At 47.1% G+C, this 16237-nt stretch overlaps 1 protein-coding gene across 6 annotated transcripts in view; it reads right to left on the minus strand.

The window, feature by feature from the left end:
• SORL1 (sortilin related receptor 1) overlaps positions 1 to 16237 on the minus strand; it is a 138258-nt gene that overhangs the window by 74680 nt on the left and 47341 nt on the right. For all 6 annotated transcript variants that reach the window (XR_008310998.1, XR_008310999.1, XR_008311000.1 and 3 more), the window contains exons 16-25: positions 14338 to 14423; positions 13522 to 13694; positions 13139 to 13270; positions 10581 to 10672; positions 9476 to 9722; positions 7530 to 7668; positions 6173 to 6346; positions 3822 to 3935; positions 3373 to 3495; positions 2182 to 2301 (exon numbers count right to left, since the gene is read on the minus strand). Coding sequence is in view for 3 of the 6 variants with exons in the window: in XM_053269302.1 (XP_053125277.1) it covers positions 2182 to 2301; positions 3373 to 3495; positions 3822 to 3935; positions 6173 to 6346; positions 7530 to 7668; positions 9476 to 9722; positions 10581 to 10672; positions 13139 to 13270; positions 13522 to 13694; positions 14338 to 14423 (1400 nt within the window). In the remaining 3 variants the exon portion in view is untranslated. The remainder of the gene's footprint in view (positions 1 to 2181; positions 2302 to 3372; positions 3496 to 3821; positions 3936 to 6172; positions 6347 to 7529; positions 7669 to 9475; positions 9723 to 10580; positions 10673 to 13138; positions 13271 to 13521; positions 13695 to 14337; positions 14424 to 16237) is intronic.

Genomic DNA, 16237 nt, shown 5'->3' on the forward strand with positions numbered 1-16237 from the left:
TCCCCTATCACATCTCTGCCCCGTGACATCTTTTTTTCCTTGTCTAAAAAGACCCAGAGAAGTTGTGCAGAGACTGGGTGAAAGAAATTAGAGTTGGGTTGCTGTGAGGATCCAGGGAGTCGGAGGACAGATAGGAAAGGACGGACTGAAATTATGTAGACGTAAGAACTTGCCTTGCACTGAGTCACACCCTCAGGTCCATCTAGATCTATATTGGGGGGGGGCAGCAAACGTCCGTCCAGCTGTTGTTGAACTACAACTCCCATCATTCCCTGTCACAATAACAGCTCTCCAAGGTTTCAGGCAGGAGTCTCTCCCAGCCCTATCTGGAGATGCTGCTAGGGACTGAACCTGTGAACTTCTGCAGGCAAAACCACTGAGCTACAGCCCCATTTTGGCAGAGCTGTAATATTCTCGTTGCTCCTGTCTCTTGAATATTCTATGTTTGTCAAACTGCCTTACACTGAGTCAGACCCTTGTTCCATCTAGCTCAGTACTGTCTGCTCTGACTGGCAGCAGCTCAGAGGGATATTAGACAGGGGTCTTTCCCTGTCATACTGGAGATGCTGCCAGGAATTGAGCCTGGGGCCTTCTGCATGCCAAGCAGATGCTCTTTCACTGAGCGATGGCCCCATCCCAGACATCAGCCCCAGGTGCAAAAGGAGCTTCCTGTGACTCTGAAACAAAAAGGCATGTAGTTTTTGTGCCCCTTCACCTTATTTAAAAAGGAATCAGCTTTATCAGGGAGGCGAACCATGTTCCACTTAATTGAATTGCATGCTACTCACTGCCAACAAGTGAATGACGCGTTTCCTGATATTCTAAGCTACGACACTCTTCCGGCAATAATATTCTATTAAGTATTCACTGTGAAATGTAATTATTTTCGATAAGAGGCATAAATGCAGCTTGCAGAACTGTCAGGCAAACGGCTTCTAAAATAACTGTTATCCTCAGATAATTTCAAACCAGGGTTTAACAAAAATAACATTTATTTAAAAAACAAAAAAAAAAACCCAAACCTAACAGGCTTTTTGGAATAGGCTCCTGTCCCTATAATCACCCGCCCTTGAAAACTCACAGGAGAGATAAGCCACTGCAGCACATAGACCTCCTCGGCGCACCCACACCGCCAGAATACCAACCACTTCATCTTGTCAGCAATGAAGGACTTGCACGCAAATACAGCCAAGAGGGGAAACAGAAATAACTAAGCAATTTCACAAGGAGGGCCCGTACTAAGCAGCAGAGCACCAGATTGGCATTCAGAAGGTGCTAGAGTCACTCCTCAGCCTCTCCAGTTCAAAGAATCCCAGGTAGAAAGTCTGGGAAAGACTAGCAATGAAGGATGGACCAGAGCTGGGGTAAGACTCAGTGGCAGAGCATCTGCTTTGCATGCAGAAGGTCCCAGGTTTAATCCCTGGCACTTCCAAGTAAGGCTGGGAAATATCTGCCTGAAACCCTGGAGATCCACTGCTAGTCAGTGTAGACAGGACTGAGCTAGACGGATCAACTGGCAGCTGCCGATACAGAGAACTCCGCAGGCCAGCCTCTGAAAATTATTTCCCAATAATTTGGAGAATTACTCAGTTGATTCTGAGCGTAGTTTGGAGAAGAGCTTTTGGTACGGCAGTGCTTGCCTCATATTTAAAGGGAGAATGATGAACGGCCCAAATGCACATTTCCAAATTGGGAAATAGGAATTTCAGTGAAAGAGCCTTCAGAGAGACAATCTATGTGTTTATCCTTTAAGGTTGGGCATCTGCTTGGTGTGCAGAATGTCCCAGATTCAATGCTTGGCAGCATCTCCATGTAGGGTTGGGAGAGACTGCTCCTTGAAATCCTGGAAAGCCGCTGCCAAGTCAGAGTAGACAAGACTGAGTTAGATGGCCCAACGGCAGCTTCCAAGGGGCCACAAGACTCTTGAACTTGAAGAACATTCTTTTCCCAGCCTTGCATTGCACAGCTCAACTATGCAAAAAGTCTCCCTTACCAGCTAGCAACAGAACATCAGTTGTACGTGAGTCCTCTTGCTGCACAGTAACTCTCATGGGCTTTGTCCTTTCTTTGCAAGTGGCCACATGAATGCCACAGCAATTAAGCATGCAGACAAGAGATGAAATCCACCCATCAGCAGTTCCCTCTGAGTGCTTATTAACTGTGCCGGAAAAAAGAGCTCACCGGTGCAGTTTGCTTCGTCTGACCAATCCCGACAGTCATTGTCACCATCACACTTCCATGAGAGACGGACGCACATCCCTGAGTTGCAACTGAACTCGTCATTCCGGCACTGGTGGGCTTCTGCAAAAACAAGGCCCACGAGGCCCAGAGAAGGAAATATATAAACTTAAGAGAGATTTGAGAGACACAGGAAGCTGCCTTATACTGAGTCAGACCCTTGGTTCATCTAGCTCAGTACGGTCTACACTGACTGGCAGCAGCTTCTCCAAGGTTGCAGGCAAGATTCTTTCCCAGCCCTACCTGGAGATGCCGCCAGGGATTGAAGCTGGGGCCTTCTGCATGCAAAGTAGATGCTCTTCCCCTGAGCTATGGCTGCCTCCCCATTTTCAAGGGGTGACCATATCTCCTCCACCCTCAAATTTTTATGGTACTTTGCATCACCCCTCCCGCAACAAAATGCATCCCTTTAAATGTTCTTTTCTACTTCTCCCCTCTCCACCAAGTCATGCTTTCTGGAAGGAAAAAACAAAAAACCACAAATGATGAGAAATCCCCACCAGTGACTGGGATTTTGAAGGAGTGGCTGTTCCAGGCAGTTCTGATCTAGAAGATTTTACAGAACGCTGGAACCTTTCCTAGGAATGTTTGGAGTACCTTAACAGATCCCTACACAGCACCTGCCTGTCTTGGCATCTTTCTCTGAGCCTTCCCTTTAGGTCTTCACAGTATGGCACACACAGATGATGTCATTGTAGCATGGAGGTGCTCAGAAGCCCTGGAGCACCACTGTGGCCTGCAGAAATAGGCGTGTGGGCCCGGCCTGCCACCACCAGCCCTCTCACATCCTACGGAGGAATCCAGTAGCGCAGGTAACATGGAAAGACTGCTGCCAGTCAGTGCAGACAATGCTGAGCTAGACAGACCAATGACTCAGTAGGTGGCAGCTTCCTATGCTCTTTGGGTCTGGAGAGGGGCTGTAACTCAATGGAAGAGCATCTGCTTTGCCTGCAGGAGTTCTCAGGTCAAATCCCTGGCAACCTTAGGTGGGGCCGGGAAAGACCCCTCTCCAAAGCCCAGCTGCCAGTCAAAGTGGAGAACCAATGCTCCAGATAAGGCAGCTTCCTGTGCTCATATGCAGCACAGCACAGAGTGTGAAGGAAGCCCGCAGATATAGAGTCTTGCCACACTTACCGCAGTGGCTCTCGTCACTATTGTCCCCACAGTCATCCTCCAGGTCACACTTATAGGACAGCGGGACGCAGGTCCCCGACTCGTGGCAGCGGAACTGAGTCTCAGTATCACATACAGTTGTTGCTGTGGCAAGAGACAGAAAGAGAGAGAGAGCCCCAGGCCATAAATAAGATGCCAGCTTCTTGGGACACCAGGTGCTGCTTGCCCCATCCTTAACAACTTATATTCAGAGATGTACTACTCCTGCACCTCCATCCAGGTTCCATACAGGCGTAGGAGACCTCTACTCCATGTGTGTGTCAAGTCCCCTTGCCTCTCCCCTTCCTCTTCTCCAAACTCCAACTGCAAGGTCCTCAGGGCAAGGACCTTGCCCCCTTTGCTTATATTACCCTGTAGAGCACTCTGTGTGTTGATGGCGCCGCAGAACCACTAACAGCGACGCAACTTACGGCAGTTCTTCTCATCGCTCATGTCCCCGCAGTCGTTGTCGTTGTCACACTGCCATATGCTGTTGATGCAATTCCCGTTGGAACATCTATATTGGTTGGAGAGGCAGGTGTTTTCTGCGACAACACAGCAGAACAGGGGCAAGTCAGAAACCAGCACACACCCACGCTGGAAACTACAGCCAGAGTCCAATTCACAATGCAACTTCTATTGATGGACAAAAATTTTAGAAACCAGTTTCCGGCAATCCATCTTATGGTAAGAAGAGGAGGAAGAAATTTCAATGGGAGTAATGGCGCAGGAGGAAGGGGAATCCCCTTCTGGAGCTGTAACCCCGATATGGAAACCAGTATGTATGTATGTATGTATGTATGTATGTATGTATGTATGTATGTATTTATGGCATTTTTCTTACCACTTCTCCCAAAGTGGTTTACATAAAAACATCAACAAAGAACCACACTGGAAAGCTGTTGGAGATGGAGTTCCAGTGCATCGACCTTTAGCACCAACTATCCTAATGACCACTAGGGGCACTGGGAGCAGAGGTAGCTAGTGAGGGTCTCCTTACCTGTCATAAGAACATAAGAACAGCCCAGCTAGATCAGGCCCAAGAAGGCCCATCTAGTCCAGCATCCTGTTTCCCACAGTGGCCCACCAGATGCCACTGGAAGCCTACAGCAGGAGTTGAGGGCATGCCCTCTCTCCTGAAACTGGTACTCAGAGGCATCCTGCCTTTGAGGCTGACGGTTGCCTATAGCCCTCCAACTAGCAGCTGTTGATAGACCTCTCCTCCATGAAGTTATCAAAACCCCTCTTAAAGCCATCCAGGTTGTTGGCTGTCACCACATCTTGTGGCAGAGAAATCCACAAGTTTGTTTGTTTATTGTTACATTTATATATTGCCTTTCATTAAAACAATCCCAAGGCGGTTTATGTGTTGTATGAAAAAGTACTTCCGTTTGTTGGTCCTAGATTTCCTGGCAATCAATTTCATGGGATGGCCCCTGGTTCTAGTGTTATGTGACAGGGAGAAGAATTTCTCTCTGTCTGCTTTCCTCTGCTCTATGAGCCCCTGCTTTGACTCCTCAGATACTTCCTGTAGTGAGTCAGTCCTCTTCTTTTCCTTCTAGAAAGAAGATGGAAACATCTCTCTCTCTCCCTCCCCATTAATTACATAGCTGATAGATAGGACAGGTCTTTCCTATCCCAAATATACTTCGCCAATAAATCAATTTAATTTAAACTCTACAGTGATCTCCATGTGTGTTCCTTAAATAGCTGCAACAACTAAACTCTGTACTCTGTAACTGGAATGGTAGATTCCTTGGTGCTTTGCTAAATCATTACAAATCACAACAAAAGCAACACATTTACATCTTTATGTGTTCTTATGTATGTTAAATCGCTGTTAGGTTGTTTTTGAAATTTTTATAACTGCTACTCAGAGTCGGTTAGGCCAGAAGGGTTTTTATTTCAGGAAGTTGCTTTTGGAGGGTAGGCACCGATATCTCTGTTGGTGTGCGATACAATCCCCAGAAAGATATTAGAAACCTCAACACTTCATAATAGCTTCTTATAACCTGCATTTAAAAATCTAACAATCTTATAGCTTTGCAATATCTTGGATAACTCAACCATGGAATTTTAAGCTGTTGGGACTCTGGGATCTCAGGACATTGAAACTCTGAGATTTAGGCCCTTGGGGCCTGGGGCATTAAGATCTAGGGAGGTTTACATCTTTTTTTTAATGCCTTATTAGGAACATAGGAAGCTGCTATATACTGAGTCAGACCATAGGTCCATCTAGCCCAGTATTGTCTACACAGACTGGCAGCAGCTTCTCCAAGGTTGCAGGTGGGAATCTCTCTCAGCCCTATCTTGGAGATGCTGCCAGGGAGGGAATCTGAAACCTTCTACTCTTCCCAGAGTGGCTCCATCCCCTGAGGGGAATATCTTACAGTGCTCACACATCAAGTCTCCCATTCATATGCAACCAGGGTAGACCCTACTCAGCTAAGGGGACAAATCATGCTTGCTACCACAAGACCAGCTCTCTTCTTATTCATGCACTTTATGGCATTTTGGCCATTTTATGCCTTTTTATACTTTGTATACTTTTCTACTTTGTACTTTATGCTGGTCCACGACCGTAATAAGAAAGATTGATTGATAGTAGAAATACATTTGCCTCTGAAGAAGAGCATCCAACAAAACACATCAGGCAACATTGAATAAACCATTCATTAATCTTCCCAGCACCTTTGGGATCTCCACCCCCCCCCCATTTTTTTGTTCCTGTTTGGAGTATAAAAAGCCCCAACCAGACTAGAATGCAAGTGATGAGCTTTACCTTCCTTTACACAGGTGTTGTTCTTCAAGAGATACCCACGCGGGCAATCGCATCTCACCTCCCCGGATGGGAGCGTATGGCTGGAGACTCCTTCTGGGCACTTGCAACTTCGGCTGGAGTTAGATTTTGGCAAGCACAGCAAGCTACAAGGCTTCGCAATGCAGGCATTCTGCCCTGTCCACAGCAAGAGGAGGAACACCTTGTAAATGTCAGCCTTCACGAGGCCTCGCTTCAAACTCACGTCATGCCATCACTGTATTTATTTACAAAACATATGAGCTCATTTTCAGTCCAAACTCCCGAAGCTCTGCGCAAAGGATTAACATACCAGCATCTACACCAGGAATACTCATAACAAAGTTGTAATGATTAAACAGAACTTCAAATAGTCACAGTAAAGAGACAGAAGGAAGCAGCTTCCCAAAGCACAGCAGAACAGAATTGCTTTTAGTTTCCCCTAGAGTGTTATTAAAGATGGGGGCAAACAAACAGTCCTCCAGAAAGCACTCCAAGCCATAGAGCGCCAGGGCTTTTGAACCGGGACTCCTCACGGCCAGGCTCAGGGGTCTCATCTCTTATGCCACCAGCTCTAGGACAAGCCTAGCAGACAGTGTGTCAAGGGCACCCTCTAGGTTGCAGTACCAATCTGCCGGATCCCCAAGTCAGCTGACCCACAAGAGCCAATCCCTGACCACTGGACCTTATAAAACCCTAGTCCCAAGCCTTGCTTGTTACTCGGAGCAACCTGGTGTGAGGATGTTATTTAAGTGCCTAGTCTTGTCCTCTGCCTTAAATCTTGACTGCATACCAGTAAGATGACCTCTCTGGTTCTTCATTTCTGTTCTGGAATGTGACTCTGCCTTTTCTCAATGCACCTATTTCTAGCCCGTTTGGGATGGACAGACAGCTCTCCTGGAACCCAGTGGGCTGAAGCCTGACTCTTCCTGAGACCAGACAGAATTCTCCTGAGCTATGACCTGCCCCCGCCCCCCAAAAGACCCTGCTTTATGTGGAAATCTATCTGGCTTCACCATAAACAGAACTTGGAACAAGACCTTGCATTCTTCCAATCTGCCTCTCCAACTCAATAGCCTTTAAACCTCCGTATTTTACTCATTTTCCTTGAGTAGCATATTTTACCAGTTTCTTCCCTCAAAAACAAGTGAGTAGATCAATCGACTTGACGGCACTTAATCAATCAACCAAGATCAATCAGGCTAATTTTTGAACTTGAAATGGAGAATCATATCTAGAATGTGTACACCGAATTTCATTGCTCTCTCTCTTAATATTCAAGGGAGATACTGAAACGCAAACAAGCACTATAGTCAAAACACTCAGCCATGTCCAGAAATACCTGTTGTCTTCCCACGGTAGAAGATTTTCATATCCATCACACCATTGAGATGGTCAACCAAGGTCTCCATTCTAGAGCCACTGTATTTGGAAGCCCTAAAAATGCTTAGCTGCGACCAATCATTCCAATAGATTTCATTCTGAAAAGCAATCCTTTTAATTTTTAGCAAGTGTTGGAGAACTGCAATTATAGATCAGCTCAGAAAACAAAACAAAAACATCAGCAAAACACATCCTTGAAATATATGAATTGGTGAATAATACTTTATATTAATTTCAAGGGTTCAAAACATTTCACATACATTGAAGTCATTCACACAATCAAAAACTGTGTTCCACCAGGGTTTGGGAGCTGTGTATACTCCCAATTTTCAGTTATGTGTGGGAGCAAGGCAAGAATAAACTTGGGTGGAAATGATTGTGTGGAAGCAAGGTAGGAGGAAAAGCTAAGCAGGTTTTCCTCTAACCTTGCTTCCACACAACCAAAAACTGGGAGCACACACAGCTCCCAAACCAGGATGGTACACAGTTTTTGATTGTGTGAATGACCTCATTGCCTCAATTATCTTCACAACAATCCTCTAAGGTAGGTAACTGTGATCATCGGAGAGCCAATGTGGTATTGATATCAGCGTCCTGGATGAAGTTTGAGGAGACTGGGGTTCAAATCTCTGAAGATTGCTGTGAGATGTGAGGCCAGTCAGTCTTTCTTGGCCTAACCTACCCTACAGGGTTGATGTGAACCTACCTCATAGGACTGCTGTGAGGATTAAATGGGGAGAAGCAAAAATTGGAGGACTTAGCTTAGTGTGCAACATTCACCCTATGGAGTGACTGGAAAGACAATACAATGCAGGGCTACCTCTAGCATCTGCTGGACTTTATAACCAGGATGGACCAATATTATTCCATGATTCTGGCACTGCCAGAACTAGACAAGTCTCTTTAGTTGTTCTGTAGCACGGGCCCCCGGTAAGTGTGGGTCTCTAGCCGACTGCCTGCCTAGCTGCCCCTTCTAGAAAACCCTGATACAATATCCTCCTCCACTGGTGCAAAAATCAGGAGACATTATCAAAAGCACCGCCTCCCCTCAAAAAAAGGGCAGGAGGAGAGTTCCAGTTAAGAAGTGGACACTTCAAATTCCTGGAACTGAAAGGCCGGCATTTATTTCTACTTAAGTCCAGATGTTTCTTGCAAGGACATTACATCCTGTAAAGGAGGACATCTTTTCCTTATCAGGTTGCTACGGGCAACCCCTAACCTGGCTTTCCGTGTAAGCAGACAGAGAGGAATTGGAAGCAAGCTGACTGGAACAGAGCTTCCTAGCTTATACCCAAACATTACATTCCTTCTGCATTCACCCTGCGGTAAATTAGCTGGCTCAGACTTCAGCAGTAGCTTTAAGAACTGGAAGTTAGTTACTGCAGTCAAAAGGATGTGTCTACAGTGGGGGAAATGCTTGGCTAACAAGCAGAAGGTTGCTGGTTCGAATCCCTGCTGGTACTATATCGGGCAGCAGTGATATAGGAAGATGCAGAAACCGCATAGGAGGTGGCAATAGCAAACCCCTCCTGTATTCTACCAAAGAAAACCTCAGGGCTCTGTGGACACCAGGAGTCGAAATCGACTTGACGGCACACTTTACCTTTACACAGGGGCTGCACAAATTTGGACCTCCTGTAGATGCTGGACTACAACTCCCATCATCCCTATTGGTCACTGTGACTGTGGACAATGGGATTTGCAGACCAACATACTCGCGCAGCCTTGGTCTAGGAGCTACCGTGTGCGTGATGCAGTTACAATCTGCCCCTCTCTTACACTAAAGGAAGCCTGCAACTGTAAATCCTTGGTTGCTGCAGGCACATTACCTCTAGGAGTTTGACTGCAGACAGAGAGAGGCGGCTTTTGGTGGACATAAACAGTCCTTTGTACGGATGTAAATACCTTAAAAACGGCAATGGCGTAGGGATGGGGGAGGCTATCCAAGATCACCGATCTCTGCAGGCCGTTCAGGTCGACACGCTCAATCCGGTCCATGTAGGCTTCCGTCCAGTAGATCCAACGGTCGTCCACAGAAATCCCGTTAGGCCACTTTACCCCTTCGGAGACGATGCAGGTGGCAGAAGAACCGTCCATCTCGCTACGGTAAATCCCAGGCTTAGAGTCTCCCCAGTCGGTCCAAAACATCAACCTGAGAATGTGCATGGGAAAATAGGAAGCTGCCTTATACAGAGTCAGACCACTGGTCCATCTAGCTAAGAATAGTCTACACAGACTGGCAGTGGCTTCTCCAAGGTTGCAGGCAGGAGTTTCTCCTAGCCCTGTCTTGGAGATGTAGCCAGGGAGGGAACTTGGAACCTTCTGCATGCAAGCAGGCAGGTGCTCTTCCCAGAGTGGCCCCATCCCCTCAGGGGAATTTTTTACAGTGCTTGCAAGTGTAGTCTCCCATTCAAATGCAAACCAGGGCAGACCCTGCTTTGCAAAGGGGACAATTCATGCTCCCTACCACAAGACCAGCTCTCCTCCCCATGTAAATTAAGTGTTGAGGGACAGGGAAATGCAGAAAGGCTCAAATCAGTGCTGTTTGGACCTACAAGTTTGGACCTACAAGAAGCCAGTGTGGTGAAGTGGTTAGAGTGCTGGACTAGGACCGGGGAGACCCGAGTTCAAATCCCCATTCAGCCATGATACTAGCTGGGTGACTCTGGGCCAGTCACTTTGCTCTCCGCCTAACCTACTTCACAGGGTTGTTGTGAAAGAGAAACTCAAGTATGTAGTGCACCGCTCTGGGCTCCTTGGAGGAAGAGCAGGATATAAATGTAATAAAATAATAATAATAATACAAGTTGTGACCCTTGGGCAGTCTCGTCAGTAGCTCAACAAGCCTCCTGTTTTCATTTTCATTTCATGGCTGGTCACAGGTATTGGACTATGACTGAAAGGCCATTACTTGCTCAAGGTCAACCAGCAAGTCCATGATGGACAATACACCAAGATTCCTAGGCTTATGTCTTGCCATCATGGCGGTTAAACCTGGAGCCCGACTCACCCTTCTTTGGGCACCAGAATCAAGGCCCGTGGCCGTTCCAGCACGGAGGCATTCAAGACCGTAAGCCGCAAGTCTCCGTCTGGGTTGGCAACCTAGGGAAACACCAGACAGTGGGGAACAACGAGTGAAGCAGCTGCCATCATGGGCATGGCCTGGCTCCATCATCACACTTCTTCAGGCACCAGGCGAAGACCGTTCTGTTTACCCAGGCTTTTAAGACGTTTTTAAATGTTTCGGCTTCTTAGTGGTATTCCTCACTAGTTTTGTTTGCCGTTGTGTGTTTTCATTGTACTGTATTTTCAATTTATCGTTCATGATTTATGCGAAACCAACTCAGTATAAGCTATGTAATAACCTCATTGATATGACCGCCCCATAGCAGGTTGTTCTCTGGGTGGCTTACAAAGTACACATCGTTAGTTTTGGGTTTTATACTGAGCCAGACCCTTGGTCCATCTAGCTCAGTATTGTCTACAACTCCCATAATCCCCAGCCCAAGGCCACTGGGGCTGGGGGTTATGGGAGTTGAAGTACAATAACATCTGGGGACACAACATTGAGAATCCCTGGCAGGGGCATAGCTATAATTGAACGAAAGGGTTCAAAGAACACAGGCCCCCAGCTCCTGAGGGCCCTCCAGCTCCATCCTTCCCTATTTTCTTCATTGTCTCCCTCATTCTGGGCGGCCGCCCAAGAGAGGGATGAACACGGGCCCCCTCTCCCCTAGCTACGCCCCTGATCCCTGGTCTACACTAACTGGCAGTAGCTTCTCCAAGGTTTCAGGCAGGCGTCTCTCCCAGCCCTACCTGGAGATGCTGCCAGGGAGGGAACCTTTTTGCCCCATCCCCTAAGAGGAATAGCTTACTGCGCTCAAATGAGGCCACCCATCCAAATGTAAACCAAGGCAGGCCTTGCCTAGCAAAGGGGACAATTCATGCTTGCTACTACAAGACCAGCTCTCCTTCCTATCATTGTTGTTATTCAGCTCTGCAGTATTCCTTATAGCCATAACAGAAGCCTGGAGCCCATGACTGGGCTGGTGATTCCAAAATGCAAATCCATATGCCAAGTTTTCCCTCGTGTCTGCAGCTCCAGGGAGCTGGACTCTCACCAGTCAAGCTGCTCTGGCATCTCTTTCTGTGCAGCTCGCCCGGGGTTTTCCCGCAGAAGTATTTAGAAAGTCCCTCTCCCTCTGGGAAAAGAGAAATCGCTTCAGAGACCTCCAAGGCCAGTCCAAACGTCCCAATGGCAAAGGTAAGAAGCAGTGCTTTGCACTGCCAACCGAATATGGGAGACGGTCTGGATAAAACCAGGACAGCCTGTTGACCACAGTCCTTTTAGTGCTGTAAATACGCCACTCGCTCTATTGCTGTACAACACACACACACACACACACACACACACACACTGCAGACACATTCTCTAAAGCGCAGCAAATTGCTTGCTGCAGGCAGCAGTGATGAATCTTTTCATTTATGTGGCTTGTCAGCTGCTGGCAAACCAAGGCTTATTAAAGCAAATGGGGTTGGTTACCAGGAAGTTGCTGGATGGTTGGACGCAAATTGCTATCAGCCGACGGAACAGTCACAAATGCGCCAGGGCTGATGGTCCAGCATACATGATTTGTCTTCCTCTGTACAACGCGAGGGGTTGTTTCTGCACCGCGACTCAATGCATGAAGCTTTACAGGCGGGTGACGGTGGAAAAACAGCCACCACTGGCACTTGCAGGAGGGAGAGAGACTCTGTTTCCCTGCTGAAGCAAACCAGGGGATGCTCCATCAAGTCCCATATTCTCTTCTGACAGCAGATGCCTCTGGGAAGCTCTCAGGCAGAGCACAAAGGTGAGGGCTTTTTCCTGTTGGTTTGTCCCTGGCATCTTATATCCAGAGCTAAACTGGGTGGGAGAAACCACCTCTTATGCCCCCTTTTGTCTATTGCCCCACCCCTCCACCCACTAGATCACATCAGACCTACTGACACTGCCCAATGAAAATGACATGGCTGCCAGGACTCGAACCCAAGGCAGGTCTTGAGGCAGTGATCAGAGGGATGTAGGATGAGAACACACTTGGTGAGGCACCAGCCAACTCTGGCCAAAGGAGGGCACTGCAGGGACTCAGCCACACCAGCCAAGCAACCTCCTGCACCAATCAAGCCAATTGGTGGTTGGAGCCAATCAAGTGATCAATTGGAGCCAATCAAGTGATACTCCCTGATCTCAAAAGAGATCACAAGTCAGGCTAAATTGATGGACAGAGCAACTAGGAAAAAATGCTAGAACCAACAGCGCTGTGCACAACTGCCCCATACCTGAGCCACAAAGGCGACAGGTTAGAGCATCTCCCTTGGAAGTGAAGGATTCCCAGATACTAGCGCGACTCTGCCCCCTCAGCTGGCCATGGGCTCTCCTCAACAGGAAGGTCAAGGATGGCTTCCTGCAGAAGCTTAGATGCTGCCTGGGCAGTTGTAGTCTTTGCTGGCTCTCGGCTTGACCCCCTGGGCTGCCTACAGCTCAGCTCTGACAGCGTGAAGCATCCTGGTGGCATGAAAGCCTACCTCAATTTTCTGAATCCCAGCATTCACCCAATACAACAGCTGACTGATAGGCTCAAAGGCCAGGGCCTCGACTGTCTCCAGGCCGGTGCTGATGATGATTTCCTGCCCAGAGCTCCCATTGAGACACAGGCGCTGAAAAGAAGAACGAGGAGTTCAATCCGGAGTTCAGGAACCAACTGAAGGAGCCCCACAGAGAAGAGCTGATACAGAAAGGAGAACACTAGAATATCACTAGAATGCCCCCCTTTTGCCCCACAGAAGCAGGGCAGAGAACTAGGAACGCATTTCTTCTCAACTGTGCATGGCCCCACATCTCCTTCCCTTCAAGAACGGTGGCAAAGAAGCATCACGCTACAACTTAGAAGCTCCAAGGGACAACTCACCTGGATAATGTCAAGCGTTACATCGGCCCAATACAAACAGTTGCGGTCATAATCAAAGTCCAGTGCCACTGCCCCTCGTAATCCCGTCAGGGGCAACTCTTCACTGATGCCAGAAGAGAGGTCATACCGGTGGATAGAGTACCGTGTGGCATACAGAATGAACTCATTCTCCTCTAGAGGGAGGTGGAGAGAAAGCCTTGTGAAGGAATCCTTTTTTTTCTTTCTATTTTAAACTCTCCCTTTCTTTATCTTCAGAAAGAGTGAAGTACAACGATTCTACTTCGCTTACAGTTCAACAAGAAGAAGAGCGAATCCAAATACTGCATTTGTATGCAGAGTCACTGCAATTTCCCGTCATTCTCTCAGCATGAGAAGAATTAAGAGACGACTCAATCTCTGAGGAAGACGCAGGCCTTGCTAAGTGGCAGCTGGGACTTTCGACACACAGGGGAAGCACTCACAGGAACTTGGCCATTGTGGATGGGGATGATGGGGGTTGTATTCCAACTACATACAGCTGGGGACCTAGGTTTGAGGACCGCAGGCTTACTGCATTTAAGACTATAGAAATATAAAACAGCTCCCTGGACAGCACTAATGCTGAACTTTCAAAGCAAAGACATTTGACTGACAAAAAGCAGAAGAGCTTGGCTAGGTTACTCTTAGCTTGCATTTCAAACCATTCCCCCACAACATTTAAAATCTGCTGCCTTATTAATGGGGGGGGGGGCTTTTAGACAATCAAGATGTTGGTCATCCATTAATCCCCCTGACCAAGCCCTTGCCTTCACCCGCGTTATTCCCCTTCCCATTTACCTGCTAAGGGGCAAGGTACCAATTCTCCTTCTAGTCGGGCCTCAACATCCCCTCCTGAGCAAGTGTCTCCAGATATCTTCCGGTACCTAACGCAGAAAAAGAAAAGGCTTCAATCTCACACTCCCTTACTGGGGAGTAAGTCCATTTAAAACCAGGGAGACATGACCCATTTTATTGCTCATCCTTCATTTCAGCAGTTTTAGAGGATAGATACAAAAATATTCCTTTCGTCCAACTCATTGGCCCATGTGGTATAGGTGAAATTGAAACTGTGGGTCACGTACTCTTACATTGCTCATTTAATTGAGATCTTCAGGCTGTTTTTATTACTCCCTTTTCCACTGAATATGCCAGGTAGGCCTGACGAATTTTGCACCTCCTTTCTTCCCACAGATCAAGAACCCATTAACTATGTGGACAGATTTTGTGTCACTGCCTTTAAGGTTAGGCAAGTGGTGACTCAGTGCTGACTCTAATTATAATTAAGTATTAATAATCAAGACAACATGTACTTATAGAATTATAAACTGGGAATAGTTGTACATAGGTGGATGGTGTCTTAAATACACTGTTGATGGCTTTCTGTTTGTTGGTAGTGTACCCCGCTCGCCGCAGCAGGGGTGGGGCTGGTGAATAACTGTAATAAAGGCTAAACCAATGAGATGGGTCTTCTGAGCAGAGGCAGAGGGAACGGTGCTTTAAAATACACTACGCAGAACATTCTGAAGTGTTTGGGTTTAAAAAGTGACACATCGGAATGTTGAACATTCTCACAAAGAAGCCCTATTCACACATTATTTTCAACACCTGTACAATCTGAGCACACACACAGATCTGTATTTGCACATTATGTTCAACACGCACACAGCAGTGCACTTGCTATCTGTGCCTTACATTTCTGGCCTGTACCCAGGTTTGGTTCTAAAATGAACACAGGAGCAGACATTCATGTAGACACATGGACATGTCTACAGATACCAGAATGTATGTACATCGTGTCTAAGCAGGGCTAGAAAGAAAGTGCTTCCATGTAGAAAAGAGCATGAAACCCTAAGGCAGGTTCTCACACAAAAGAACTCCAGGCTGAAAAATGGGTGTATGTGTGTGTGTGTATGTGTGTGTGTGTGCATGCTGCTACTATGCTGCTTGAGTGCTTCTGAATCCTACACAAACAAGCACACACCCATCACATGCACGCAGCTTGATACGGCCTCCTAAACTACTTGTTACCTCAGGAAACGTGTGTTTCCAAATACACATTTGCAATAGCAAGATGTATACTGCTCACACACCTGCTGATTCTATCCCAAAACTCCACACACACACACACACACACACACACACACACACACACACACACACACACAGCTGAAATGGTGGCCGTCAAGGAAAAGGTATTCTTGTCTGCTATGGATAGGTGGTGCCTGCTCAGATTTAAAGGCAGAGATTCATCCTCCCCCCCCCCCCGCCCCGTCTCTGCTGAGAAGCAATAAAAACTCTTCCTTATCTATTTTATGGCTTTGTGTGCCTGGAGGAATTTAGAGAGTCAACCAACCAGGATCCCGAAGGCTATCAGTCCAGGGTAAGCCTTTTCTTCCCGTTGGAATATTTCATAATGAAGAATCTAGTCCATCTCTTTCATCACCTGTTCAAAAGTCATGGCTCTCTCACTCTTTCCCTCCATTCCAATTTATAAACACCCCTCACCCCTCTTTTTAAAAAAGTGCATAATAGGCCAAAGAATCTTTCAGTCCTTGCTGCTATTCCCTGAGGATTTCCCACACTGCATCAAAATATCTGTGCATGGGAATTTAACAAACTGCCAAAGGATAATTATTGACTTTGCACCTCGTTCCAATGAAGCTCTATTGACAGACAACGGAATGAGGTGGTCCTAACG

This window comes from Hemicordylus capensis, chromosome 8, assembly GCF_027244095.1.
Source record: "Hemicordylus capensis ecotype Gifberg chromosome 8, rHemCap1.1.pri, whole genome shotgun sequence".
NCBI classification, from domain to species: Eukaryota; Metazoa; Chordata; class Lepidosauria; order Squamata; family Cordylidae; genus Hemicordylus; species Hemicordylus capensis.